The following is a 27,766-nucleotide window of genomic DNA, read 5'->3' as shown; positions in this document are numbered from 1 at the left end:
TGTACACGAAATGTATACTGTATATCAGAGAGATTGACCGAGCAACCCTGATTTATAGCAACAAGTCTTTGAAGAGAGGGGTAAGAACTTTATAGCGGCAGTGGTACTCCGCAGAACGGTACAAGGGTTGAGGAGATCTGGGACCCCGAGTCGTCAACTAGGCCCAGCCTAGCCTGGGCTTAATAGTACCCAGGCGCCATCAGCCGGTCTGGCGGGATCTTTGGAGAACCCCAAAACGCCCGATTCGAGTCAAAAACCCAGTATCCAGTCCGGCTCATAGACCCCATACATTCCCCCACACAGACCGACTTGCTAGCAGCATTGACATAAACCATGAGGCCGCTCTTGCGGGGCCCCATGGCCCTCAATTCCACCATGTGACTTTCCGTCAACCACTTACCGCACCGTCGACATCCATTATTCTCCGTTACTCGCATCTGTGAGCCAAAGTATCGCCATAACCGCCGAAGATGCCACATAGATGTTACCAGTGCATCGCAGTAGTTCGATGTTCACTATGTAATCACAGATGCTGTTAGAGCGCTTCAATGAGATTCTATGAGATGACGAAGCAGCCGCTGGTGATGAGAATCATTCCAAAACTGAATATAATTGAGAATTAGAAACCCGCCTCCGTGATCAATGCAGCTAATGAACGTCTACTATAGACTTGATAATCCGCTTGACTTCATCGCAACACACATCAGTCTCTCAGGCCCTAATATAGACTTATTCTATTGCTTCCTGGCTTGAACGGCGATACTACACGATGGGAATGTTGCCGCAACATTTGTAAAATCTCAGGATGTCTCGGCTGGGATGACAGGAAGCACTACATAGTTGCTGTATCTGGGACCGAAATGGAGGTGGTTGATGCCTCCGAAGCGTTCAGGTGATCTGAGCAGAAATCAGTCAGAAGAGTGTTCAGAATATGTCGTTGTATGTTAACTTACCTTTCAGGTGATTCGTGGCTGAAGATACCAACACCCTGGGTATCACCTCCACTGATCTCAAAAGATAGTTTCTCTCCTTTCTGCAAAACGATCTGAGTAGGCCACACTTCAACATCTAGACCGTAGATTTCACCTGGGACCACGGGCTGCACATCCGTAGAGAAGTAATCGCGCCAAGGTCTGTACTCTCGGTGGTTCGGGTGCTCTTTGTTCACTTTGCGCAAGCTCACGCGTTGCCAGCCTTTGCTCACGGGGACCGGGTCGCCAATTGAGCCCGTGTAGAAGACTTCGGACCCGTCTGCTCCCCAGTGGCGAATGGTGACAAAGATATCAATATCTTTGGGCGAGCCTCCAGTCAATTCAGGCGTGACTGACACATTGACATGAGCAACAATATGACCAGTGATCTCCACATTGGTCTCGTAGGCGCCGGTTATGAACCGAATATACGAGTTGTCATCAGGTACAGTCAATGCCGGGTAAGACAGACGCTTGTGGAATGAGCAGCTTGGCTCGTCTGGCGTAAAAGCAAGGTCGGGTGTCAGGTAGTACTTGGTATAGATAGTCCTTGCCAAAGGCCATTCGCCCTCAGAGCGGAATTGAAAAGCGCGACCGGAGGCTGCATCGATGGTGTCGTGCTTGGAAGGTGTCTTCCGGATCGCAAGCTCGACTGCTGGCTTCTTGCCTTGTGTCCAGCCTGCATAATCGTCGTTCTTACAGAACGCACTGAGGAAGCTCTTTTGTAGCTCGACATCTGCGTCGTTGTAGAAAGGTAAATCATGCCTGCCAGAGCCAAGACGAAGGAATTTGTACTGCGAGCCCGCTTGGACAAATCCTTTCAACGTTTCCTCGAAGATGAACGACGATGTTACCAAGGTTGCCAACAGAGAGCAAAGGGACCTCGATAATGATAAAGATAACGGTCCAGTTCCTTCAACAGACAACTAGGATGAGAGCTACGACAGTACAAGGACAATTCAAGGAAGGGCAGGGATTGGAGAGACCTTGAATTCCTTTCCAGATCGGACTTGAAACCAAGGAGCGAGCACGGCGATTAAGGAGATGTTAGGATAGCTCATACAGACGAAAAGACTGTGAAGAGCTTACAAGAATCAACCAACCAACCTATCTATTAGTTAGGTTAAGATACTAAGACACCAAGATTTTAGGATAATGTACGCTTCCCAAACCCGTGATAGATTATGATACGTTAATCTCTAGATCTCGACTGATGCTATAAAGTTCACGAACATGAATTCAGTCGGGTACGTTATCAAGAGTCTACCTATGGGCAAAGGTATCCAAAGCACTCAGGTTCTGAGCGCAGTAGTGGCTACATACAAGCGGCCATTCATAGCGCAAGGTACGCATCGAGGATGGACTAATGTTGGACTTTTTAACTCGATACAAGAGACATTTTGTATTCTTCCAGCTTGATGATAACGCTAACTCCGATCCTACATAACCTTCCTTTTTGCTCTCCACGACACTCGATTCATTCTGTTCTAAGATACGTTGTCTATAGCCGGGTAGAAAAAGAGAATCTTAGCAGAAGTAGCATCCTTTAACGAACTTGAGCCGGTGCCATACGGAGAACGAATTCGTCGAAGTTGCGGAAGTCGAGGACAACACAGTCGCCATTGGCCTTTTCCGCTAGTGCGTAAGCAAATTCCGGCTGAGTCACCCATGGGACATTATTGCGGAAGGCCGTTTTCTGTTTTTCGTAGATCATAAACATGGCCATCCGAAGCTCAGTCCCTGTGGTGTAGGCCCAATCGCTTGTATCTATCGTACCCTTGAGCCCGGTAATGCCCACACTTCCTGCTTGTCTCATGTTTATCTCGGTTGCGTAGTCCCCTGTAGAAGGCGTATTCACCTCTTGAAGCTTTGCTTTGCCACTGGGGAGGACTTTGTTCATTGTTAGTAAAGTAACATTGACATGGGCAGTCAGAACTTACTGATGGATACCGTGACACGCCACCAATCGCTCAAACTCCTTTGGGGCCAAACCTCTTGATCGTTTCCCTGCAGAACACTGGGCAACATATGAGACTATAATCGATTAAAATTGCTACAGTATAAGACTTGGAAGAGCTCAGAAACGACAAGTTATACTTGCGTCTTCAAGTTCAAACTTCAATGTTGAACAACAGGATGTGTACATACATATTGGAGGCCTTTTGTCCGCAGCGGGAGCCAGAGCTGAAAATCGGGGTTGTAATAGTTGTTGATTGCGGAACGTACTTGCTCTGCAGTCGCTTCGAACACTGTTTTGGTGACCTTGGCATCATTGAAGGTCTGACCTGGTCTGAACGGCTGCCAGCGAGCATAACAATCTCTGGCGTCCACAACATCCCAACTTTTACCGACTGGCTGAGCGCCGAATGGATCAAGCCCACCGAGTCCCCGGGAGCCATACTCGGGCGATTCCATTTCGTAACATGGAATAGCACCTGCTGCACCGAAGAGGGCTGCTAGCAAAGTGATCGATTGGGAGCGCATGGCGTGCAGTGCACTCTTGCAACAGAAGAGATGGAATTATACGAGTGTGAAGATTTGAGAGAATGCGAATCAGCACTGGAACCTATGAAGACAGAGAAAGAACCTTGCATCAGACAGGGAGCCAGAACAGATATGTATAGAGGATTTGAAAGTGGCGTCGTCGTGATAAAAAGGGAATAACGCGCGCAGGGGGGTATTGATACGTAGGAGGATATGATCGAAACACGTGCAAAATTGAGCTTAGCTGCATATTCTCACCGCAGATATCGTATCCTGCGCGCGTTATAATTAAAATTGATTGACCACCGAACACACGAATCCTGCCAAGATTGGTGGTCATTCCTCAAACACGGGCAGGATGCGCCAGTATCCATCATAATTCCCCCGTAGGATTTACGCCATTACTGAATCAAAGAAGCGAGGCATTAGTTGTTCTTGGAAGGGGCTTGGCTACATGGTTTCGTCGTAACATGTGGTCGAGTATCTATTTGAGGAACATATTTTAGTCGACCTTGACAGCTCAAGGCTCGGGACCCTTGTCTTTGAGATTCACTGCAAGAATGATCGATCAGTGCTCACTCCTCCAAAGGATTCGAGAGTCTAGAGCACCTTTTTATATTCTTGCCCAATATAAACCACTTCTGCGGAAATTTGCAGCAGTGCGTGATTTGATGGTACGCTCTGTCTAGTAATCAGCCTTGGCAATCGGGCTGCATTTCCGCAAGGGTATCGTCCTACCTGTCTTTCTCCCTGACCTATAATCTTCACATTCTCTCAAACCTTTCCAACATCATACATCCTTTTGTCACCCGTTCAGTTTCCACAGGGAACTAGCGGTCATGCACGTCGAGACTGTGTTTAGTCTGGTGGTGCCGGCTCTTGCCTTCTTCGGCGGAGCAACATGTCTGCCTTCAAAGCAATATTCCGACTACGAATCAGCGTTCAGAGACAACGATCTCACCTCCAACCATACAAGCCTCACAATTCGCCAAAATGCAAAGCTTGCTTTGAGAATTTTGCCCTTGGGCGCATCTATTGTCAGCGGTGTTGGATCGAGCACTGGTAATGGGTGAGTCATGGATAGAAAAAGACCAACTGGAAACGAAGACTGACATGACGTGTGTGTAGATTCCGAAAACCTTTGAGGGATCAGCTGAGATATAAAGGCGTATGTATAATTTAACAATCCGTTGTGACTGTGCTCATATATGTTGCTCTAGTGGGATGTCAATATGGTTGGCAGCAAACAGAATGGAGACATGACGGACAGAGTAAGTTTGCTCTGGAAATTCTCAGATCTACTTCTCATCAGCAACTCAACAGGACTTCGAGGCCACTAGTGGTTTCGTTATCGATGAAGCTCGCAATGCAGCACGCAACTCATACGGTTACAAGCCCAATGTTGTCTTGGTAGGTCGTACTCGATGTATTATATAAGATGGCAAAACTAACAGTCTCAGATGAACGTGGGCACCAATGACGCAAACCAAAATAAGGTACTTCACTTCAAATTGTGGCTTGACTACAATCGAGTAGTCACTAACATTATTCTAGGTCGACGGAGCTGGTAGCCGATTAGAGGGACTGCTCAACGACCTTTGGAGTGCCGATGGCATGTCAAAAACATATGTCGTTGTTTCATCTGTCATTCGACGAAATGATGCCAAGGCAGAGAGCAATCGTATAGAAATCAACGAACAGTACAAGTATGTTTCTCCGAACAGCTATCTATTCATGGATCATCATCGTCTAACTTCATTGTCCTTCTGTTCTATCTTAGGAAATTGATTACTCGCCTTAAGAGTACCGGAAAGCCAATCACTTATGTCGATATCGACATTCCACTGAATGAGCTGAATTCAGATGGAATCCATCCCACGTATGTTCAGACTCCCACAGTCTCAATGTCTGCCGCTAACGAGAACAGCGATGCTGGACACAAGAAGATGGCCGTCAAGTTCTGGTATGCCATCGAGTGGGGTTATCAGTCGGGTCTCATTGTGGAAGCTTCTCCAATGTCCAAGGCAACAGGCAACACGTGTGACAAGCAACCTGGTCAGGCTCAATACGGCGGTATCACTCAAAAGGGCTCAGGTGACTCAGATGGCATCTATTACCACAACAGCCAGGAGATGGGCACTATCTGGTCTTATACTTCCGAGTTCGATCGTGATCAGTGGTTCTTTACCAGGCTCTATGGTTCCCAATACGATGACATAGTGGGCTGGTGGTATGCCAACGAGAAGCTGTCCTTCGCCACGTGGAAGAACAATGGAGGTGGCAAGTTCTCGAAGGTCGCTGATCTTGATACCAAACTCTTCTGCAATGTTCAAGGCATATGGTGGGTTGACATCAACAATGATGGATACGATGATTTCCTTTGCGTTTCGCCTAACGGAGATACATTGGCTTCCATCAACAATCGAGACGGAACTGCCACAAGCCCACCTACATTCAAGAATATTGGCATGATCAAGGGCAACGTTGGCTACAAGCAGGACCGTATCAGATGGGGCGACATCGACGGAGATGGCAGAGCCGACTACATGATTGTCGACGATAGTGGAAATGTTCATGCTTGGAGAAATTCGGGTACCTCTGACACTCCTTCCTGGCAACCTCTTGGCTTGCGATTCACCGCCAAGGGCATGGGCGATCAGCGTGGCGTCCGCTTCGATGATATCAATGGCGACGGGCGCGACGACTGGTTGTGGGTGGACGACAAAGGTGCCACAACAACTTGGACCAACTCTCGAAGCTGCAAGAAGGGAGGGGCAGGTGATGGACTCAACGTTGCTTGGCGTCAAGGATTCTGGAAGGGCGCCTCCTCCGGACCAACACACGCTGGTGTTGGTGCCAATGGTCGAAACAGAATCCACTTCGCGAGGATCTATGGCGAGGCTGCCTTTGGACTTCTACCAAAGGCAGACTATGTGTATCTGCAATCAACGAAGCAATCCGACGGAAAGTTCAAGTTCGACATGAAGGTCTGGAAGAACACTGGCGGTGGCTCCACCAAGCTCAAGGCTGATGGTAACAAGTACTGCAATATGCTTGGTCATGAGGATGGACGACAGGATTACGTCTGGACTCTATCGACCGGCAAGATGACTGTCTGGCCCAACTTGGGAAAGAAGTCGGTCAGCGGAGACAATGATGTATTCTGGGGCTCGCCCAAGGACCTCTGGAGCCCTGGAAAAAACTACGATCGCAGGGATCTTCATCTAGTCGACTGGGACAATGACGGCGCTTGCGATATCGCATGGGTTGATCCCGACAACAACAACAAGGTTTCTGTCTGGCTCAATAACTATAAGAAGACTGGAGCCTTCGACTGGACATACCTTGCCGACCCAGCGCCACAATTGAACTGTCCAGAGAAGAGAGGTGTCGGTATCCACGATCTCGCTGTCAGATTCGCCGACGTTTCGAACAGCAAGATGTCAGACTACATCTGCATCGAACCTGACGGAAGGTTCTACGGATGGACGCACAACAATGATGGCTCTTGGGAGAAGATCGCACAGTTCAAGAAAGCCGAAGGCATCGATCGCGCCAATCTTCGATTCGGCAACGTCAACGGACGGGGCGGTGAAGACATGATCTGGGTCGACAAGTACACGGGTGACGCTACTGTCTATATCAACAACGGTAAGATGGACACTGGGGGTAGCAACTGGTGGTTCTTGAAGAGTGGGAAGCAGTACTCAGGCTCCTGGGCAGGTACCTGTCAATACTTCCCCGACCTCGACGGAGATGGCAGAGCAGACTTGCACTCCATTATGACTACCTTTGATAACCGTGGAGAGACCTTCTTCAACCGTTGCGGTATGACGGATACTACAGGTGATGACGCGGGTTGGGCCCCAGGTCAAGACCCAGGATTCGGGGCCCTGCCATCTCCTGGTAGCGATGAAAAGCCAGGAAGCGGAGGCGGTGTTCCAGCTCTTCCTTCTACTTGCAAGGAAACTTGCTGGAATGTTGCCGAAAACAAGGAGACTGAATGCAATTACGACGGTACCGAATGGGACATGGAGCCCAGAGATGACGGTGTTCCAGAGGATGTCTTGAACATTCGCAAATTCGCCGCCATTGGAGACTCTTACTCGGCTGGAATTGGTGCTGGTGACAGGCTTGGAAGCGTATACGACGCTTTCACAGACGGTACTGGTAAGTTTGCAACCTTGTCACTATGCGATATACGCTAACCTTGCGATATCAGACTTTGCCTGCGCTCGATACGATCATGCATACCCATATCTGATCAACCAAGATTCACGAATTGGAGATTCGGCAGGTCGCAACTTCCAATTCCTCTCGTGCTCTGGCGCAGTCATGAGGGATGTGCTAGACAAGCAGATCCCCGAGCTCGATAGCAATCAGGACGCTATTACCCTGTCCATCGGTATGTTCTTCCATTCTGTTGGCAACGAGAGCAGAAGATGAATTATGGTGCGAAAGCCGTTTACTAATCCCAATTACTGTCCAGGTGGTAACGATGTTGGTCTGATCAACTTGTTGAATTCATGCATTTACCAAATGGGTGTTTTTACCAAAGGACAAGCCGAAGCCGCTAAGCTGATCGCAGAGGCGGATAAGGATTATGCATGGGCCAAGGACTTCGACTGGGACGCCCTCTCTCGGGGCTGCGAGGGTCAAATCGAATTCAGCAAGTCACTGGCTACTTCGGATACCTTTGGTACAAACCTCGATACCTTGCTGACAGCAGCCAAGAAGAAGTTGAACAATGGGTATGGCCTTGCTATCACTTTTGCTCAGTGACTTACTAACGGTAATCCAGGGCGAAGATTCATGTCACAGGATACGGCAAGTTCTTCGGAGAAGAATTATCAGACGAGTGCGATAAGGTCACTTGGACGACGTGGATCTACAAATTGTCAAACCTCGGGCAACCGGCCGAGTACTTGACAAAAGCACGTCGCTCAGAGATGAATAAGTTGGTTGATTATGTCAATGCACAGCTTGTACGTTTAACCCTCATCTTGAACGTTGCTTGGAAGCCATGCTAACATCTCACTCTAGCGATCTGCAGTCGAAAGAGCTGGAGATTCAGTGAGATTTATTGACTACGACTATCTTCTCGGTAAGTATCGCGGCAGGTACTGTGAACCAGGAGTAGATGAGTCTACGAGCGAATCCAACACCAGAAAAGGCCTCATGTTCTACGAACTCAACACCTGGGACCCTGCGGGAACAACTCCATGGAAACGCGATACCGATGGTGGCGAGCTCAGCGGGACATTCTATGGTGATATGCTCATTCTCGGCAAGATTACGCAACTTATGGATCCTGATGCCGAGCTTCACCACGACAACGGTATCACGAGGAAGAGAGATCTTGTTTCTCGTGCCGACATCGCCGACTACGTGTTTCCCCGGGGTTACGCACGAGTTTTCCACCCTCAGATTCCATTGCATGAAAGGATTGCAGACTTGGTTATTTTCCAAATGATGCTTGATCATGAAACTCGAAGAGGTTATGCTGAATGGACCGATTCGAACGAGAACACATATTGTGCCCTGTAAGTATACCTAGTCATCTATCCCTTCTTCGCTGATCGTATGAAGTGACAACGACAATGACGACAGCAACAAGCCCACAAAAGCTGTGAACATCATCAGGGAATACAAACAGAATTGGCAAGAACCTGATATCCCGTTCAAGACAGAAGCGAACTGGCTCTTTTACTCGGTCTCACAAGGAACGGCATCAGCATGTGTCGATGATCCACCTCCGTTTGGAGTCGCGAACATCCCAGGCGGCAACAGTCCGAACTTCCCAGTCGACTATCCCGCTGGCACTTATCCCATCCAAACTCAAGATGGCCTGTGTGCATACAAGAACGATGGAAAAGGGAATCCAGGCGCGCTTTGGTGTGGCAATGTTGCACACAGCTGCAAGCCCAGTGGTGACAGAAACTCAGGAATCAGGTGCCCAGATCTTGCGAAGAAGCAAGACTGGCAGACTATCAATCACTACCCTGTCGCTACTTGCGAATGGTAGTCGTCAAATTGGGAAGATTTATAGAAAACCTAGTTAGATCTTTACCTCTCTATCTATAGTAAATATAGTTACTCTTTCTTCTTTCTTCTTTCTTCTACTGATCATGCGGCCAACAAGTCTCCGGACAGCCGAAGCCACCTCAACGTTTCGATCTCTTTTCTTTCAACGCATGTAACGCAACCAATTCTTGATCAAAACTTTCCAATGGCACGTCGAACTGATGGTCGAAAGACCTCTCTTGAGATTCAATGATTGTGTCTTTATTCCAATTTCGATGGTCGGTACGCCAGCCCGCGCGCGAGGCCGAAATCGACATTCAACACTCCTAGCCCGACAGCACAACACGACGATTCATTGGTCTGGGCAAATGACAACCTTGCTTACTTGATTTAGCCAGTCTGGAGGCAAGCCAGGATGACTTTACGGAAGCCCAGAATGTACCGTTACGCAAAGCCAGCAGTATCATGCAGACCACGGCACGAATGCTAACAGATGACACAACGGACAGTCATCGGATATGCCCTCCTCTTACGGAAAGCTTTGCGCGACTGATGAACGAGCTTGCCAGATCTGCGAAAGCGATAGGTCTGGGCTAAGGAGAGCGCGTGCTAGATTACAAGCCATGCTAGAGGTTATGTTGTCGCTCTTTCCTAAGTCCACGAATGGCAGCGAGGTGAAAAGGTTTAGATTCGAAACCGGATGGAAAATAGCCGGCGCCGGATGCAATTTGCTCCCGAACATTTGATCATACTTGCACACCACACACGCAAGTTGACTCAACATGTAACGTCATGATCTATAGTATGGGCCTTTCACGCTCTTCAATCATGGTTGAGCACAAATATCTTCCCGAGAGTTATATAACATTTGTCATCAGGAAAAGGGCGCCATGTTCGCAGGCCCCAATATCTGGAGAAACCTGCATATATCTTCCATCGCTCCAGCACCACTCTCGGTCTGACTTTCTTCTCACTCTTCGCTATCTGCTCAAACCGGTCTCTCATCATCGTGCCTGGAATCTCACTACTTGCAAACTACCATTATTATCATGGCTCAAAACACCATTCTCTTCCTCGGTGCAGGAGGCAACATTGGGGCTTCATCCGTTAAACTGTTCAAGAGCAAGGGATACAAAGTTGCATCAGTCGCACGTACGATCAGGAAAGAGGTCTCAGAACACTCAGACCTTGTCATGACTGCCGACTTTAGCGATCCAACTACAATCAACAGCATCTTCGAGACTGTCGAGCGAGAACTAGGCGTACCGAACGTCGTAGTATATAATCGTAAGTAGTGCCCTGGTCTGTTATAGGTCGCCCAGACACATGGGAAGATGTTATGAATGACACCCTCTGTATGCTTTTCCATGTGTGGTATTTGACATGGCTAAGTCTGATGATAGCTTACTCATGGTCCATCGGCACCGATCCTAGCAACCCACTCTCAACACCCATCGAAGGTGTCCAGAAAGATCTCGCAATCAACACCGTGAGCGCCTACGCAGCAGCTCAAGCCGCGGTAAAAAGCTTCGACAAACTCCCCAGTGATGCGAAAAAGACCTTTATCTATACCGGTAATACGAGCAACACAGCAGTGAGTTTATCCATTTCCTTTCGGAAATGCAGAGTTGCTAATGATTAATTGTTTAGATTGTGCCTATGGCTCTCTTGCTCGGTCTTACTAAGTCTAGCACTTGGTATATGATCCAGAGTCTGGTAGCTACACCACGTTCCATTTCCGCTGGTTACCGCTTCTATTACGTGGACGAGCGCACGCCGGCGGGAAAGGCAATGCACGGTATGTCAGGGCCAGCACATGCGGAGTTTTTCCTAGAGCTTGCTGAGAAGGAAAATCAAGGAGAGGCATTGGCGACTTTCGTCAGAGGAAATGGTTATACTAGATTTGAGGGCAACACGGCGGCTATTCTGCCGGTACGTACTTTGGAGGATATGGTGGATGCGGAGTACGGTTTACCAGGCACTGTGGAAGCAGAATATGGGTCTTTACTTCTAGAACGGGCTTCGATAAGCTAGAGACATCGAGGTAGATGTAAGCCGCAAGTTGAAAATGTCTTCGAGTGAGTTAAAGACACTAGAGGTCCTCGGGAGATTATCAGATTCGTCCATCAGTATTGCATCAAGCACAATCCCTTACTACTTCAATAAACGCAGTCCCCTAAACCACATCATACACCCAGTAAAAGCCACTCTGCCAATGGACCCGATACCTAAAACACCAATGCCACTGTAGACCCACGAATCCCAATTCCTAGCTCTCCATGCACTCATCCTCAAATTCGCCGTCTCCAAAAACGGCGCATAAATTTGCTTTCCACCCTCTCATCTCCCTTCCTTGTCAACAATCATCTGCTTAATCAGAACCACAGCTACTTCCTTCTTCTTCGCCGCTATTCTCGCAATCCCTTTTGACCTCTTCACATCCCTACTAAACCCTCCATCCTTATCAGTCACGATTATCGCAATCTCTTGACAGATTTCTACGGCGCTGAAGGAGTGTTTTGTGAGACTCAGACCCACGCCGGCGGTCACCAGGCGGGCGGAACTAGACACGTAGGTTAAGAAAGGGGTAATGCTTAGGGTAGGGGTGCCGTAGTAGGTAGTTTCGTTTTCTGAGCTGCCACTTAAATGGATGAGGAAAAGGGAGTCGTGTGAGTGGTGAGTGGTAGAGAACTGCACTTTGAAGCGAGTATGCTGTGATAATCGATATCCGGGTTCTGGTTGTCCAAGGAGGGATTTGACGGGTGGTTTGATTTAGTGATCTTGACCAGCAAGAATTGCAAAGAAAATCTCATACTTCCGGGTTACGAGCACTCTGCATAAGCTAGTGGCTGCGATTTTGCTGTTACCTATGTGTTTTGTGTCATGGTTGTGGAGGATACTGGGCTTGGGTTACCTGCGTGAGTGAAGCCGCCGGTGGTCACGACGGCCAAGATTCGCTTTTTGGAGTATCTCGAAAGTCTCCATCATGAGTGTCTGAGCAACTTTGAAGAAGGAAATGGAGAATTCGGGATCAGGATTGTGGTATGAGGATGTTTTGGCTGCCGTTATCGGGTATTGGGGGCCAAGCATCCGATGATATTGTTCAAAGGATTCACATATCACACCAGCCTACAATTCATTCTCAGAGCACTCTGACCGTGGAATACCCATTCGAAGGTGTTTGTATGAGCCTGCGCAATTGTCACACATTCGCATGATCTGTGCCTAGCAAGCGTGGCCTTCACACTAAGCGTACACCGATATCAACCTCGATATCCGTCTATAGCAAGCAACAGCCCTATAATGCCGTCAATACCAACATCTTTAGCTCAAGATACCTCAAACCTATTAGCATGTCCAGTCGGGTCTCCGAGAAATTGGCTGGGGAAAGCAAATTAATCCGCTTTTCAAGATACCCAGGCACGTCGGGAATACCCAACTAACTCGGTCAGTGGGTTAGACACAATTAAGTCTGTGTAACAAAAGAGCCGTGTATGCCAGAGCATTGTCAAAAGTTGCTGGATCTGTCGAGAAGTGTATTTATTTTGATCTCGACGTGATTGATTGACTAGACGCCGTCGGAGCCGCGTTGCTGGGAATAAAAGGACAGTCGGACGGTGGCATGTTTGGCAATGTGAATTCGACTCATCAGGGTCACCAAGACGCATCGCGCTTGCCGCGTGTTGGAGCAAACCCACGCTTTCTTCCTCCAGATTCTGAAAGAGTAGACACAAAGCACAAAGATGAATTCAAGTTGAAACAAAAGCGTCAAGTCAAATGAGATTGAGAAAATCGGCAAGAGCAAAAAGTCGAAAGTCAACATGAAACCGCGCAGCAGCCATGGACTCTGTAATCTCTCTTCGCTGTTTCCCTTTTCCTCTCTGTATATTAGGGAAATAGTGGTCTTGTACAATGTGGCGTCTCTCTTCTCCGTCTCTCTCTTTTTTTGCCATCCTCGGCTTCCCAGCTCTCCATCCTATATCTTCCATCTTCTTCTGTAGCTCGAAAAACAAAAAGCAAAAGCACTGCGCGCTCTGGTTGAAAACGCGAAAAAAAACAAGGCAAGATGCAACACACAAACATGTAAAACGGAAATATGATGGAAAACACCTCCAGCTCCTTTTGCTGAGGCATGATGATATGCGCCGACAGCGGTCAAACACCGTCCAAAAAGCTGTCCTTGTATGCCCAGATGAAAGGTGGAACAAAGAAAAAGAAGAAACCCCCGTTACAAAAGAGACGCGTGAAAAATGTGCGTGTCGTTCTGGATTTGTATTCTTTCTCTTCATTGGTATTCGGCGCCGGTGGAAACAATGCCTTGAGGCATGGAATGTTGCATGTGGTGGGGTTCCATGTGATGAGGCTCCATGTGGTGAGGGTCCATGTGGTCGCGCGACATCTGGCTCATGTGCATGTGCGATGGAGGAGGGCCCATGTCGCCGTGCATGTCAGAGGGCATGCCAGGCATAGGAATGTACGAGTCGTTGACATCGCCTTCGGAAAGGTCAATGCCTTCTTCGGGCTCTTCGAGGTCTTCTTCGGAGAAAGATGTACCATCAGGATTCGCGTCATGGGTACGACGGTGCTGGGCGAGATTGTCGGAGCGAGAGAAGGCCTTGTTGCAAAGAGGGCAGACGTAAGGGCGTTCGGAAGTGTGAGTACGAACGTGTCTGGACGGAATTAGTACAAAGACTTTCAACGGACCAGTAAGCTAGACTCACCGCTTCAAGTGCTCTAACCTCTTGAAAAGTCGGCCACACATGGGGATGGGGCACGAGTGAGATTTTGAAGGGTAGGGGCTGTTCATGTCTTGGACAGTAGCGCTGCGAGCACGGCGGAAGACACCGTTAGGTGTGCGCATGACAGCGGCCTGGGCGTAGTTGACGGGACGGTACTGATCACCGGGGTATGCTTGTGCGTACTCGTCCTGACCCATGGGCATCGAGGAAGGCGGCATGTCGTCAACAGGGGTAGCATGACGTGAGTAGTCCTTCTGCTGGCGGTTGGGAGTGGCTCCTCTCGGCGAGTCGTGGTAGACGGGGTCGACATCGTGGACAGGGACGGAAGAATGGCGCAAGTCACTAGGACGGTGGACGGCGTGAGAAGTGACGCTCTGAGGAGTAGAACTGGGCGGTTGCTGGGTTAGCGAAGAGCGGCGTCTGCGCTGCTTATAGGTGGGTGAGCCTTCAAGCGCTGAGGGGAAATGGTGAAGAGGACGCATCATCGAGGGGTACTGAGGAGCAGCCATGGGCTGTGCGACAGGCATCAGGGGGTTGTAGTATTGTGACATTCCCGGGTCGGGCATGGCAGCGTACAATCCCGTCTCTTCGTTGGCAATGTAGGCGGGCTCGTGGTGGGGCTGCTGGTGCATCTGGTGCTGGGGAGGAGTGATGGGCTCGTAGCTCAGACCGCGCTGGCTGTAGTCTTCGAAATGCGACGAGACGAATGATGGAGCGGGCGAGTATTCCATGTATGCGGGCATGCTGCTGTGGCGGGCGGCGGCGTTCATGGCACGTTCGTAATGCATGATGGGGCCGCAGCTCTGCTCACGTGTCTTGTGGACCTGTGCTGGCAAGGGCGCCTGCATGGCCATCTGCTGGTAGGTTGGCATATGCGTCAACATTTCCTCTTGCGGCATCGCTAGGGGCATACTTGTTGGCTGCATCATAGCCCCCGGAGGTGGTCCCATCGACTCGGCCGTTGTTGCGGGAGGGCCCATAGGCTGAGGTGTTCCGGCTGCTGCCGCCATCGTGTTTGCTGCCATTGGTCCTGAGCTCGTGGCTGCGGCGTTCGCGGCGAAGGTGGAGCTGTTGGTCTGTTGAGCCTTGGTAAGCTGCTCAAACAGAGACTGGCTCGAGTCAAACTCAAACGAGAGTGCGGGTTCGCTGACAGCTACCGTGGTAGCTTCTTGGCCCATCTTTTCGCGCTTCAGGTCGCGTTCCAGGGCGTCGAGGAATAAGCGGTCATGAGGTACGCTGTACCAGTAGAAGACCTTCTGCTTCTTCTGAGTGCGGATGCAGTTGTTCTTGTACAGGAAGTCGAGGAAGGGGCTTTTCGGCTCTTCCAGCGAAGCGTCAGTGCCAGACTTGAGGTTTCGCAGGTCCGAGAAGATGCCCTCTTCAAACTTCTTCGAGTTCTTGACCGGGCGACCGAATGCCTGGAAGCGGAACGACAGGCATCGTACAATGTCTGTACCTGAGATGTGGAAGAGGTTGCTCCTGTAGAATCAATGAGCAATCATGTCGAAGCCGGTCTGTCAGCGAACAATCACGTACCATAACACACAAGACACGTATTCGCCAGTGGGTAGCAAGAAGCGGCGGATGTACTGATCCGGGGACCAGTCGACGGGAGCTGAGATCAAAAAGTACTTGACTGGATCCGTGTCAGTAAGAGCCAAAGCCTCCATTGAAGAGATGGACAAGACGAGGAGGAGAGAGGCGACGGCGACATACGGTTGTCGACTTGCTGCAACGCGACGACCGAGTCTGCAGGCAAGCTCTGTTGAGCATCGTGGTCCAGGAGAAACGTCTCTGGTGCTACCGAACGACCCTGAGGCGGGCCGGCCATGACAGCGTGCTGTGTCGAGTACATTGCAATGTAAATCTCGCGCGAAAAAGGCTATTATAATAAGGGTGATGTGCCAATCAAAACTGCCGCAATCAAGTGCAACAGGCTCAGCTGCTAGAGGGGGGGGGAAGCGAGTGTGGGAGAGTATGGATAGGTAGGGATGCTTGATCGTCGACGACGGACAGTATCGAGGGCCTGCCTGCGATAACGTTGTATAGCGTTGTACTGTGATACAAGAAAGAAGGGGTTGGCAGTGAGGAGAGAGAAGCGCGACGACGTGTCGCAGAGAGAGAGGAATATGGGATGCGAGTGTTTGAGAATGACAGAGGGCTGAGGGCTGCGGGAGGGAAGAGGTTGATGAGGCTCGATGAAACAAGTGCAGAAAGACTCGAAACCCGCCAAGCCCGGCCGTGCCCTGTTTGAGACTCTCTAGTCCAACGCTCCAGCGCCCTCTAGCCCAGAACCTTCGCATCGAGCACTGATGCCCTTCCACGAGAACTTGTCTCTTTCTTATCAAGCTCATCTTGTCTGCTGTCCCCATCGGGAGATGGTCCGCGGCCAGGCCGAAGTGTCTTCCTCCTCTCCCAATCCGTCATCTATAGCGACGACGCGTTCCCAGAAATAGTCATTCCCTCAAGAAAGCTACATGTCCAGGCGGGCGGGCGCACGCTTACTCGAGGGCCTACCGCTTTTGTTCACCACTAAAGCCACATCAATCTCGGCCGTTTATTCGATAATTTACTGTCTCGTCGAGCATGGCCGGCTAATTGCCAACCACCTCTTTTGCGTCTTTCTCAGTCAGGTCAATCGTGTAGAGATACCATTGCTGCTCCCATGGTCATGCAAATTCTCGCCTGCCTTCCGAGTACTCTCGACATCGTAGCACCTGCGTTGGTACCTGCATGAACACGGCGGAAAGGCTGCTGGCGGCTGATCCACACAACGCTCTACACTTGAAACACGCGCCGACCGAAACGGTGAACTGCACTTTGCTTCGAACTTCTTGTTTGCAACCTCGTCGAACTCTCCACTCCAGATGCCAGCCTCGCTGTCTCCAAGAATAACATCTGCTACCACACCTCAGCGCACTATCACAATCCACTCTCGTCATGCCGCCATCACTTTGACAATTTCTGGCAATGGAATTTCTCTCTTTTCCTGCACTTAGCCTCTTCAGCTAACAGCTATCTCATTTCCCGGCTGCCGTCACCGCTCCTTTTTTGCTTCTTCTGCTCTGCTTCTCTTCCGCTTCCCGAGCCGGCGTGCCCGCGAGCAAGACACGTACGAGCTGTCCAAGCGCTTGTGCAGTTTTTCCATCATTGATCATCACAGAGCCGTCAAAAGATCCACCATGCAGCGTGCGTGCAGCGACTGGCTGGTAAATGTCCTCATCTCGGAGCTTTCTTAAGCGCCCAAGAGTCATGAGCGAGTGACCCATTCATAACCTACATCGTGGCGCAGCACATCTGTACGGTGTACCTCGCCATAGAGCACCATCGTTATTCCAATCCCACAAAGTGCCCTCGGGCTAGACTGTTGTGGAGTCTGGAGAAGAAAGTGATTGGGTTTGATGCTTGTCTTTGATTCATCAAGACGTGTTACACGACCACACTCTGTTTTTTTGACTGCCGTCTGTACCACAATCTTGCCTATTTGTCAAGCCCTGCACACACCCTTCCTTCGACGCTTTTTTCTCCGAATGGACAGGGATTGCTGAATGGAACCTTTCAGAAGTCAAAAGTGCGCGAGGTTTGCGCAAGTCGATCCGGGTCCATCACGCTTGGAGCGCGTAATTTCAAGCCATCGAAGAAGTGGGCGTTCAGCTGGCCCTGTTTGAGATTAATTGGAAACATGTCGATCACCCCAGGTGGCAGTTCGTCGCTGACTGCATGCCCCAATCGCGGCCACATCCTCTTGGGCACCACTTGTCTACCTTTGTTCTCCTGCGCTCGCCTATTCGATGCTCGTATCTGGCTGGTTGGCTAAACGCCGTCCCTGTCCCTTGATGACGACAACAGGTCTTTGAATAGTAAAATTGCTACCTCACGTGAACAGTCGGTAAGCTGTGATCGAATCAGTGATTGTACATTTCATGCACAGAAAAAGGGATGCACTCGCTTCCGGGATTACGATCTCTATTTCCTTGACCAATATATCTCTCTAGCAATCATATTGGACCAAAACTCAATTCACATGAGTCGCTGTTGCTCCGTAAGCCTGGCCAGGTATGCATTCTCCTTTGCAAAAACACAGCCGAGCCTGAAACTCATGACAGCTGAGTGGCCTCTATGCAGCAAAAATGTCCAGGGACCCTTTGACCCTTCAGATAGACCTTCGGACAACAACTCCTTCCAACGATCTCCTCTGCAGCCGGAGCGTCGAAATGTCATGTTTTGCGCACATGCGACAAGCACATATTCAAGGTTGAGATCTTGCATTGAGATTAAGAGCACTCATGGACCTGCGGTTCGTCTCATGTGTATCGCTGAAACGAGCAGCTCCATCTCTTTTTCCCAAGTGTTTCGTCGTTGTCGTTGACGGGCCGGGCATATGTCTCCGTATCTGTCCGGGCCGGGTCGGTCGAGTACGGACGGGTTTCGAGAAGAAAGGTGCTTGGCCTGAGGATGTGTTATGGCGTATTTGCTTGCGACAAGCTGCACGTTTGCTCTCACATCACATGCCACAGTAGATTGATCTTGTAAGGCTGGGGCGGATGGACGACATGTGGTGGATATCGGCAGAGACATCCCTGTTGCGCATTACTCTTGCGACAGAGATGGTGTGCGTTTGAGGATCGAGGAGTGCATGGATCTGTCGGTGTCTTGTTTCTTCTGCTCGAGACCTGCTGCACTGATTAAAAGTGCACGAGAACATCCACATGGTCTACCTTGCTGACGAGTCGTTGCACTGTACGGTGTGCGCGAGATTGATTGATGGAGAAGTGTTTCCGTAGACCGCAAAGCACCCTGCGCCCGTCAGACCATGTCGGCAGTTGGCTGTGAGAATCGTGATCAGAAGGAGCCGGTTGCAGGTGCCCTCTGAGATTGATGTTCTGGAGGAACAGCGGTCTAGGATGAGTTATCGCGATGGTGTCATGGACTTGTCGAGCGCATCACCGCATTGTCAACGGGCATGCGGTGAACGGCGCGGGAGTGGAGGGAGAGCGGAGAAGGAAAAGCCAAGCTCTCTAAATATCCACGAAAGAATGCTTGCTTTCACATCCGAATGTTGCAGCAACACGCTGTTTAGACGACGCAAGTATATCAATGAGTGACTAGGCTTCTTTAACTATATGACTTGGTGGAAGCAAATGCGAGATGTTTCCACCAGCAATCAAGCACTCTGCGCAACATGGTGGTATACAAAAGCGAAGTGTCTGGCTTCGAGGCCATGAAGACAGATAGGCGGGATATTTGCTCATGAAATCATCATGTAACAACTATATGAGCCTTACAAAGCTCTCGAAAATACCAATGGAAGCTCAAGACCTCGGATATACCAAAGGGCTTAGGTAGAAAGTGCCTTATCACAACGCACAGGGTGACCCGGTTTACGAGTCGCAGAAGCTCGGACCACATCAAGCCAACACCCCGCATCAGTGACGACGCATCCAAGGCATCTCTCCTTGAAGCTTCACGCTTCGCAGTCTCCAACTCCCAAACCACCAAAACAACTTCCACCATCTTACCCAGCCGTATACACTTCTGATCTCTTAGACGACTAGTAACGACTCTTCTCACCACAGCAACATCCAACAAGCATGAAAATCATCGTGACAGGCGGCACAGGCCTCGTGGGCTCCGAAGTAATCCGCTCGGCTATCAAGCACCAATTCATCACTCACATCTACGCCGTCGTGCGCAAACCTTTGGACCCCAAGCTCGCAGACAACCCCAAAGTCACTCAGATCATCCACGACGATTTTGAGAAATGGGATGAGGATCGATTGATCAGGTTATTTGAGCATGAAGGCGTGCAGGGTTGTATCTGGTCAGTCACTTCCCCCATCACTCCCAAAGATACTGGGCTAGTGGATGACAGTGCTAACAGAAGTGTCAATCACAGGTGCGTAGGCGGCTGGACCAACAAATTCCCCTCCCTCCAAGAATCCCAACGCGTCAACATCGCCATGCCCCACTCGGCAGCCGAAACCTTTTCCGCAATCCTCTCCCCTTCCTCCTCCGCCATCGCCCAATCCAAGAACAAACGCGGCATCGCTTTCCGCTTCATCTACATGTCTTGCACCGGCGCCGAGCAAAACCCCTTCGCATCCCTCTGGTACGCAGCCGACAGCAGGAAAACAAAAGGTGCGGCGGAAAAGGGGCTTTTCGAGCTCGCGGATTCGAGGACGCCGGGGAGTTTTGAGGCGTATGCTATGAGGTTGGGTAAGGTGTTGCCTGGAGGACAGAGTGTTTATAATCTTTTGAGTATGGGGAGTAGTACTAGTATTTCGGATACACTGGTGGCCAGGTGTGCCATCAATCTCGTTCTGGATGGAAGGACGAAAGAGGAGGGGGGTAGAGTGTTGGAGAATGCGGATTGTCTTGGTGACGATTGGGCTCAGATCAATAGTTTGTCTATTGAGTAAGACACGGGAGAATGCGATGAGATGAATGAATTCGGTATGCAAGCCAAGGTTATGGGCTTCTGGCTTGATCGGAGTCTTTTGGTATTTGGACAGGGATGAGCATTGTTTATCCTTCTTTTCTTTTTTTCTTCTTTTCTTCTTTTCTTCTTTTCTTCTTTTCTTCTTTTCTTGTTAAATCCGTCGGCCTTCTCGGCTGCTTTGAAGGCATCTCGGCAGTTATACTACCCTTTTTATCGTCCTGCTTTCTCGTTGTCCCTCTGTGCTCTCTGGTTTCTTGCTATCCCATCTCAAACCAAACACCAAAAAACAATGCAGAAAATCAAGCAAGCAAAAGATCACAACGAAAATCAAAACAAAAATAACAGGGAAAAATCAACTTACGCCATGCATCCAGAACAGCCTGGACGACTTCATTGGAGATTGTCATTTTGAGCTCGGCGAGAACGGCGCCGGTGATGTAGGCGTTCTTGTCGGCGTCCCAGCGAACCATTTTTTTTTTTTTTGCCGAGTGGTGTTTTGGTGTGAGATTGAGATGTGGAGGAGTAAGCTTCGAGACGGGTGCAATCTGTCTGGAAAGATTGATGTGGTTGGTGTGGTTGTGGTTATGGAGTGAATGGTGTTGTTGTTGGGATGGGTGAGGAACGAATGATGTCTTCGAATATGATGTGGAGGAAGAGGAAGGAGAAGATAAGCGGATGTGTTAATGGTGGGAGAAAGAGTCGAATCAATGTGAGAGAAGAGTCGAATCGATGTGAGAGAAGAGTCGAGTCAACGTAAGGAAAGAGTCAAATCAGAGTGTGAGAAGGGTAGAATCGAGTCGATGTTAAATGAAAGGTCGAGTCGACGAAGTCTGTATGGTCCGAGGATCGAAGCGTTCGTGTATAATTGTGTCGAGCTCAAAGGGGTTGTTCATGAGATCTTTCTTTCACAACAAAACGACACCAACCTGGACATTGAACTTGAAGAGCCAGAAGTGGGAAACGGTGATAAGAAGAACTTGTGTGTCGAATGGTCTTTTCATCTTCCTTCTTGTAGTCCGCAGAGCAAAAAGATATTGAATGAGAGATAGAGTAATGACCATCTTGGAGTATTTTGATCACACGCTGAGAGATCAACAGTTCGCACCACACCTCTGAACTCATGACCACAACAGCCTATACCGAGTGGCAAGATTCTGATCTAAGAGGCATCCCGCTCGAATTCCTGTATGCTCTTTCTCCGTGTCTGACAATGGGCCCTGGGAAAAGACACCACGTGCCCTTGGTCCTTCCATGATATTTTGCCTACCTGTACTATGCTTGCACTCATAGAGTCCATCCGGATTTCATCAATGGAAAATACAAGACGCACGAGTAAACTGACCATTTGTCTTCGACTCTAATCTCAATGTCAAAAGCAGATTCGCTGCAAACTTGTTCGCGTCAGCAAAGATCTCCAATCTCCAATTCTCCAAAGTCGGACCCCAACAGGATGTCGAGCACCAAGACGCACTCACCCCGGCCTCACTGATAGTGAAATTATTAATCCCCCACCTTCACGAGTCAGGCGATTCCAAGGACCGAGACTGCTCGTGAGATTGATAAGCCGATTGAGGCCCGCCGCATTACTTCCATCCGTCTTTCAGATTTGATCTCTTCTCGTCCTCCATATCCTAACTGTTACACAAACTCAAAGAAAAAATGTCTGCAACGAAACTGTTTGAGCCGCTTAAGCTGGGCACGGTTCAGCTCCAGCACCGTGTGGTCATGGCTCCATTGACCAGACTCCGCGCCGACAAGGAACATGTTCAATTGCCTATGGCAGTAGAGTACTACTCTCAGAGAGCTTCGCCGGGTGGTCTTATCATCGCAGAAGCAGTACTTATCTCACCGGAACACGGTGGCTTCAGACATGCACCTGGAATCTACACCGAGCCTCAGATCAACCGCTGGAAGGAGATCACAGATGCTGTTCATGCTAAGGGAGGTTTCATATATGCGCAATTGGTCTCTGTTGGCAGAGTCGCAGATACTGGAATCTTGAAGGAGGAAGGAAACTTTCCTCTGATCAGCTCGAGCGAAACACCATTCACCGAAGGACCGGATTCTCTTCCCCATGCTTTGACGGAAGAGGAAATCAAGAGAGCAGTATCCACCTTCGCCCAGGCATCCGAGAACGCCATGGCTGCAGGCTTCGACGGTATTGGGCTGCATGGCGCAAACGGCTATCTCATCGATCAATTCACCCAAGACACCTGCAACCGCCGCACCGACTCCTATGGCGGCAGTGTAGAGAACCGCTCCCGCTTCGCCCTCGAAGTCACCTCAGCCTGCGTCGATGCTATTGGCGCCGAGAATGTCGGTTTCCGCATCAGCCCCTTCAGCACATTCCAAGGCATGAAGATGGCGGACCCCATCTCCCAATTCTCCCACCTCGTCCGTGGTCTAAAAGATCTCAAACTCTCCTACCTTCACATAATCGAATCTCGCGTCATCAACAACGTCGACTGCGAGAAACAAGAAGGCATTGAACCCTTCATCGATATCTGGGGCCGAACGTCTCCCGTACTTGTTGCTGGTGGCTTTACTCCTGAATCAGCTAAACATGCGGTCAATGTTGAGTATAAGGATGTTGATGCTGCTGTGGTGTTTGGACGTCATTTCATCTCGAATCCAGATCTACCTTTGAGGATCAAGAAGGGTGTAGAGTTGAATGGGTATGATAGGAGTACTTTTTATACTCCCATGCAGAAGGAGGGGTATCTGGATTATCCTTTCTTCGAGCAGAGTAAGGAGGTGGACGTTCGAGCTTGAGGTAGTGTTTAGATAGGTGGTTGTCTGAACGAACACATCCTAAGAGTATTGAGATCGTGCCGCGGTGTGCTGTGCTGTGCTTATCTCCAGGTTCTGATTGCAGTGATAGGTATTGATTGAATACCAGCGGATCGACGAAGATAGGCCAAGGAACGATCTATGGATAATCCTGACGCGACTTTCCGCTTGCATCCCGACCTGTATGAATAATCGCCGTACCTTCCTTCAATAGCTGCGACACCGATGGTCGTTGCCGTTAGGGATAAGAGATTGTTAATGCGCTGCGGCCAAGGGAATGGCGCGTTATGCACGTAGAGGTCTTCATCGCTGTGCTAGCAGAGAGCTATATCGCAATGACATGTCGAAGAGCAAGACTAGAACTCAGATTTCAATTGTTCAAAGTCAGGAAGATGTCGCGGTATGGACGGGCGCGACAGAACGTTGGCCGTCAACGACGGGTGGGCTCGCGTCCCGAGGTCGGCCCGATCATTCACTATTATCGAAACCTCAGTCTCCTGTCTTTCCACCACCATAATGCTTTTTACACTGCGGAGGCTCTAGCATATGATGGAATACCACTGCTTGACTCGAATGAGTGTGAAGTTTAACTACCTATGTCGTGTCGGAGGCCTGATGCATCCTGATAATCTCCATGTTGTCGCAGATCTGGCGCTCCTCAACGACGAAGGATTTAGGGCAGATGTGGAGATAGATCGAGTCGCATACCTCAAATGCAACTACGGTCCTCACGTTCCTCTCATTCACATGTCCACCTCATACAGCACGCAGTACTGAAAGCATCAGGGATTGAAGAAAGAAAGCGAGAATTAACCGCATTCTTCTGGAGTGGAGACCTCTCCATCATGGCTTCCACCCTTCAGCCTCCACCGGCCTCCTTCTCTTTAAATAGTGAACACATCGCCAAAACCCATCGCACTCTCGGTCTCCGCTGCCGCGACAGATACTTCCGCGACGCCATGGTCTGCGACGAAACCGGAACAAAACTCTACGCTTTCACCGCAAAAGACCTCGGGTCCTCATGGTCGTTGCGGCGGAGCCTTGTCGACGCGAATTCGGGAGCACATCTTCTGGACCTCCGCCACACAAACTGGAGCGTCAACAAATGGATCATCGAAAACACAGTAGCCAAAGAAGTCTGTAAAATCAAAGATGTCACTTCTTCCAGAAATGGCGGGTTTACTGCTGTGGATGTGCAGTTTATTGATGATGATGGAGGGATCACGAATCTGGAGATGCGCTCGTTTGATAAAGCGGTGAGTAGGACGACTTTTGGAGTCGAGGGGGTTGTTGTTGCTGAGATGACGTTGACTGATAATAATGATGCGGCGTTTTTGCACAAAAGGGGATTGGATAGGACGGCGTGGAGACTTGAGGTTGCGGAAGGAGTGGATGTTTCTTTAGTCATTGCACTGGCCTTTGCGAGAGCTGAGATCTCGCATTCTTGGCGGAGGTAGCGAAGGAACTTGTCCCAGAGGTTAATGGCAGCTATGGACATAGGGCATTTGTTGCTGTGGTCTTCTATGCGATAGGTTGCAGCTGACTTCTGTAAAACATCGCTGCCTACACAATGGCCGCTTAAAGCATCGTCATCGCCATCATCTTGTTCCTTAAATCTTGCTTGTAAGTATCGGTGACCGCACCGCAGATCAAAACCTCTCTCAATCCTGTCAATGCTTGTAAAGGCTCGAGAACACCTTGTACTTCTTCCACACTCCTTACAGAAGAGTCCCTTGATCTCACAATCCCTCTCTTCTCCGACTCTAGAACACCATCGTTCCCATTCTGCAACCTCACCGTCAATTTGTTCAAACCCTGCTCTTCACTCGCATCCTCATTTCTTGCTGTGTTGATCGCCCGTACCAATTTTTGGACTTGCAAGCGTAGACCATGAGTCAATCCGCTCCCACCTACATTATACTTGATCATCCCCGTATACTCATCTACGCAATCCACCGTCATGACCACTTTTTTTATCTTCCCGATATACTTTGCTCCTCCCCACCCAGCCAGGAAATCATACGCATGTGACGGCGCCAATCCTGACGCAAGCACCCAGCGAAATCGAAATTGGATTTGATCGTAAGATATCCAGAGCACGAAGGTATTTTCGCCATATAGGATTGTTGAGCATTCTGCGTGTAATTGGCGGCATGCACTGAGTATAGAGGTTTGTCCACGATGCCAGAGGATGGTATTTTTTGCGTATTTGGCGGATGGTAGAGATGCCAGGTGGGTTTTATGTGCCGTACTCGCCGCTGATGATCCGGTTGTTGCTTCTGCGATCAAACTGCCCGAAGAGGTTTTTGTTTCTGTGTAGGGTAGGAGGTAAGAGTAGATCTTGCGACGGAGCTCGTAGGGTAGTCGCAAGAAGGGGAAGGTCTGGCGAGTATAGGGAGCATTTAGAGGTGACTTCTGAGAGGCATGAAGGGCGAGTATCTGAGCTGTGGATTTTGTTTTGTAGAGGGCTGGAGGGAGAGTGTGATGGGTTGAAGGTTGGATCGGGAGGTAGTAGTCGCGACAGTTGTGGTGGCCAGTGTCTGTTAGGGTCGACATTGTTGATGATTATAAGGGACAGAGACAAAGATTTTTGGCTAACTGTATCTCAATTCAATTCCCGAGATCATGGACGGATTGGATGATTGTGATGAATGTTTGATTGTTTCCCTCGGCATTGGAAGTCGACCATCAGGGTGACGACTTTGACTGCGGAGGCACGATGTTATCAGACACCAAGGCTTAGCTTATCAAGCAATCTCTGCATTCGCCGCGCGACCAACGTTCCGTATCAGAAGACACGGAGTCCGTGCGTCCGGGGGTGAAGCTCAGCTATTGATGACCTTTCGGAGTGCAGACGACTCCTTCTCCTTGTGACTACATGGTTGATGAACATGAGCGTCTTGTATCTATGCCCTAATGGGCTGTCAGACGTTCATTCGTGTTCTCAGAATGTCATGTTCTCCAGTATCCCCAACGCAGGGGTTCTTTTGATCTGAGTACCTGAATACATCGCCAGATAGACCTCCAAAGCCATCGAGTCTGGCACGACATCTACCAGATCCAGAAACCCATTCTCTGAACACATCGGTCCGCGGACATACCAGGAATAGAACTCCTTGCAAAGCCATCTGAAATTACGGCCGCCATGCATATCGAACTCCTACCATCCGAGCTGGTCACAGACATCTTCCTCGCCCTGCCTACCATCTCCTCCGTCATCGCCCTCTCTTCGACCTGTCACCGTTTCCGTCAAGTCTTCACATCCTCCAAAAGACTCCTCATCCTATCTCAAGCAGCCGAGAACGAATTTGGCCCTACACAAGACATCATCCAGATGGTCACCCACAACGCCTCCCAACCCGCTCACCTTCGTCGCACTGTTTCTCTCTCGTTCGCGCTGATTCGCTCCATCGTAAAAGTCGGTCGTGTTGCTACAAAATGGGAGGCTGTATATCCCTCCAAGAAGTGGAAGTCAGACTTTGAGAATAGAAGGTCCATTTCCGATGACGAGCGATTGCGTCTGAGACGAGCATTATACCGCCTCTGGCTCTTCTCTCGAGCCTTCCATGACGGCACGACTTTGCGGTGGATGCGAAGTATACCTACACTGCAGCACGAGCGTACATTGCTGTTGCGAAACTTCAACTCGGTTGAGTTGGCCGAGATGCTGGACGTCCACAACATGCTGCGGGATACCATCAGCAACAACATTTGCCCTTCGAATGGTACTGTAAACCGCAAGTTCCAGAAGCGCTTCCCAAACTCGAACCACCAACTCATCTTCAATACTCATCTCAACTTTCCACCGCCATCATCATTCGTGCCAGACGGTGCTTACCACTGCTCGGACGTCGCAGCATCGAAATGGCACAACAAGTACGTCCCCACCGCCAACCACGAGCCAGGCGCCGAGGGCTGGGGCGACGACATCCTACACTACTACGTCATTGAGGACATGTTGAAGCTCGATCCAGAGCAACTCATGTTCCTAAAGGAGAATGCACCCTTCAAAAGGCAAGTCGAGGATTACATCAGAAGCCAAGGCGACTGGTTCGACAACAATGGCGAGACTTTTGTCCAAACATTGCAGCAGGTGATCCATGATCGCGGTCAAGAAATGGATGAATTGAAAGATGCGATTGAAGATGGAGAGTTGGGTGTTGCACTGAAGGAGAGAGTGGTATGAGCGCAGAGAGGTTTGTAGAGATTGTGGACAATACTAAGCTTCGTGGTCCATCCCTGCGATCAATTCCTCTACACGCTCAGTGACTCTGCCTGCGAGCATCCATCAAGCAGTGTACGCAACCTCTCTTCGTGTA

General features: G+C 49.7%; 11 protein-coding genes across 11 annotated transcripts; 8 read left to right on the top strand and 3 right to left on the bottom strand.

Moving 5' to 3' along the window:
• Positions 1–800: 800 nt before the first annotated feature.
• M438DRAFT_369344 (galactose-binding like protein) lies at positions 801–3,595 on the bottom strand (the record flags this gene model as incomplete). The annotated part of the gene is made up of 5 exons (XM_029908103.1): positions 3,120–3,595; positions 2,912–3,005; positions 2,544–2,861; positions 954–1,707; positions 801–897 (listed from the first exon to the last, which is right to left on the bottom strand). The coding sequence occupies exons 1-5, from the start codon at positions 3,453–3,455 to the stop codon at positions 801–803; spliced, it is 1,599 nt and encodes a 532-aa protein (XP_029755844.1). The 5' UTR covers positions 3,456–3,595.
• A 699-nt stretch (positions 3,596–4,294) lies between these two features.
• Positions 4,295–7,663, top strand: M438DRAFT_283441 (uncharacterized protein; the record flags this gene model as incomplete). The annotated part of the gene is made up of 7 exons (XM_029901387.1): positions 4,295–4,524; positions 4,584–4,623; positions 4,676–4,726; positions 4,779–4,865; positions 4,916–4,951; positions 5,010–5,161; positions 5,236–7,663. The coding sequence occupies 7 exons, from the start codon at positions 4,295–4,297 to the stop codon at positions 7,661–7,663; spliced, it is 3,024 nt and encodes a 1,007-aa protein (XP_029755843.1).
• Positions 7,664–9,664: 2,001 nt separating this feature from the next.
• M438DRAFT_144491 (uncharacterized protein) lies at positions 9,665–9,978 on the top strand. The gene has a single exon (XM_029898926.1). It carries the CDS (start codon positions 9,701–9,703, stop codon positions 9,866–9,868), a length of 168 nt encoding a protein of 55 aa, XP_029755842.1. The 5' UTR covers positions 9,665–9,700; the 3' UTR covers positions 9,869–9,978.
• A 550-nt stretch (positions 9,979–10,528) lies between these two features.
• Positions 10,529–11,513, top strand: M438DRAFT_283303 (NAD(P)-binding protein; the record flags this gene model as incomplete). Its single annotated transcript, XM_029901376.1, has 3 exons — positions 10,529–10,766; positions 10,883–11,073; positions 11,130–11,513. The coding sequence occupies 3 exons, from the start codon at positions 10,529–10,531 to the stop codon at positions 11,511–11,513; spliced, it is 813 nt and encodes a 270-aa protein (XP_029755841.1).
• A 2,251-nt stretch (positions 11,514–13,764) lies between these two features.
• Positions 13,765–16,073, bottom strand: M438DRAFT_283425 (STE-domain-containing protein; the record flags this gene model as incomplete). Its single annotated transcript, XM_029901385.1, has 4 exons — positions 13,765–14,149; positions 14,201–15,697; positions 15,755–15,854; positions 15,935–16,073. 4 exons carry the CDS (start codon positions 16,071–16,073, stop codon positions 13,765–13,767), a joined length of 2,121 nt encoding a protein of 706 aa, XP_029755840.1.
• Positions 16,074–18,101: 2,028 nt separating this feature from the next.
• M438DRAFT_144386 (uncharacterized protein) lies at positions 18,102–18,655 on the top strand. Its single transcript, XM_029898924.1, has one exon. The coding sequence runs from the start codon at positions 18,243–18,245 to the stop codon at positions 18,585–18,587; it is 345 nt and encodes a 114-aa protein (XP_029755839.1). The 5' UTR covers positions 18,102–18,242; the 3' UTR covers positions 18,588–18,655.
• A 1,154-nt stretch (positions 18,656–19,809) lies between these two features.
• Positions 19,810–20,355, top strand: M438DRAFT_240464 (uncharacterized protein; the record flags this gene model as incomplete). The annotated part of the gene is made up of 2 exons (XM_029899523.1): positions 19,810–20,039; positions 20,115–20,355. Coding segments are annotated over 2 exons (471 nt in total), but the record flags the coding sequence as incomplete, so codon positions are not given.
• Positions 20,356–22,263: 1,908 nt separating this feature from the next.
• On the top strand, positions 22,264–23,523 carry M438DRAFT_349568 (FMN-linked oxidoreductase). The gene has a single exon (XM_029906428.1). It carries the CDS (start codon positions 22,317–22,319, stop codon positions 23,427–23,429), a length of 1,113 nt encoding a protein of 370 aa, XP_029755837.1. The 5' UTR covers positions 22,264–22,316; the 3' UTR covers positions 23,430–23,523.
• A 530-nt stretch (positions 23,524–24,053) lies between these two features.
• Positions 24,054–25,113, top strand: M438DRAFT_349567 (uncharacterized protein). Its single transcript, XM_029906427.1, has one exon. The coding sequence runs from the start codon at positions 24,293–24,295 to the stop codon at positions 24,902–24,904; it is 612 nt and encodes a 203-aa protein (XP_029755836.1). The 5' UTR covers positions 24,054–24,292; the 3' UTR covers positions 24,905–25,113.
• A 185-nt stretch (positions 25,114–25,298) lies between these two features.
• M438DRAFT_239255 (uncharacterized protein) lies at positions 25,299–25,817 on the bottom strand (the record flags this gene model as incomplete). The annotated part of the gene is made up of 1 exon (XM_029899505.1): positions 25,299–25,817. A coding segment is annotated over one exon (519 nt), but the record flags the coding sequence as incomplete, so codon positions are not given.
• Positions 25,818–26,347: 530 nt separating this feature from the next.
• M438DRAFT_349566 (uncharacterized protein) lies at positions 26,348–27,757 on the top strand. Its single transcript, XM_029906426.1, has one exon. The coding sequence runs from the start codon at positions 26,593–26,595 to the stop codon at positions 27,631–27,633; it is 1,041 nt and encodes a 346-aa protein (XP_029755834.1). The 5' UTR covers positions 26,348–26,592; the 3' UTR covers positions 27,634–27,757.
• The last annotated feature ends 9 nt before the right edge of the window (positions 27,758–27,766 follow it).

The sequence above is a fragment of the Aureobasidium pullulans genome, assembly GCF_000721785.1.
Source record: "Aureobasidium pullulans EXF-150 unplaced genomic scaffold scaffold_31, whole genome shotgun sequence".
In the NCBI taxonomy this organism is placed as follows: Eukaryota; Fungi; Ascomycota; class Dothideomycetes; order Dothideales; family Saccotheciaceae; genus Aureobasidium; species Aureobasidium pullulans.
This window is presented reverse-complemented; position numbering and strand designations above follow the sequence as displayed.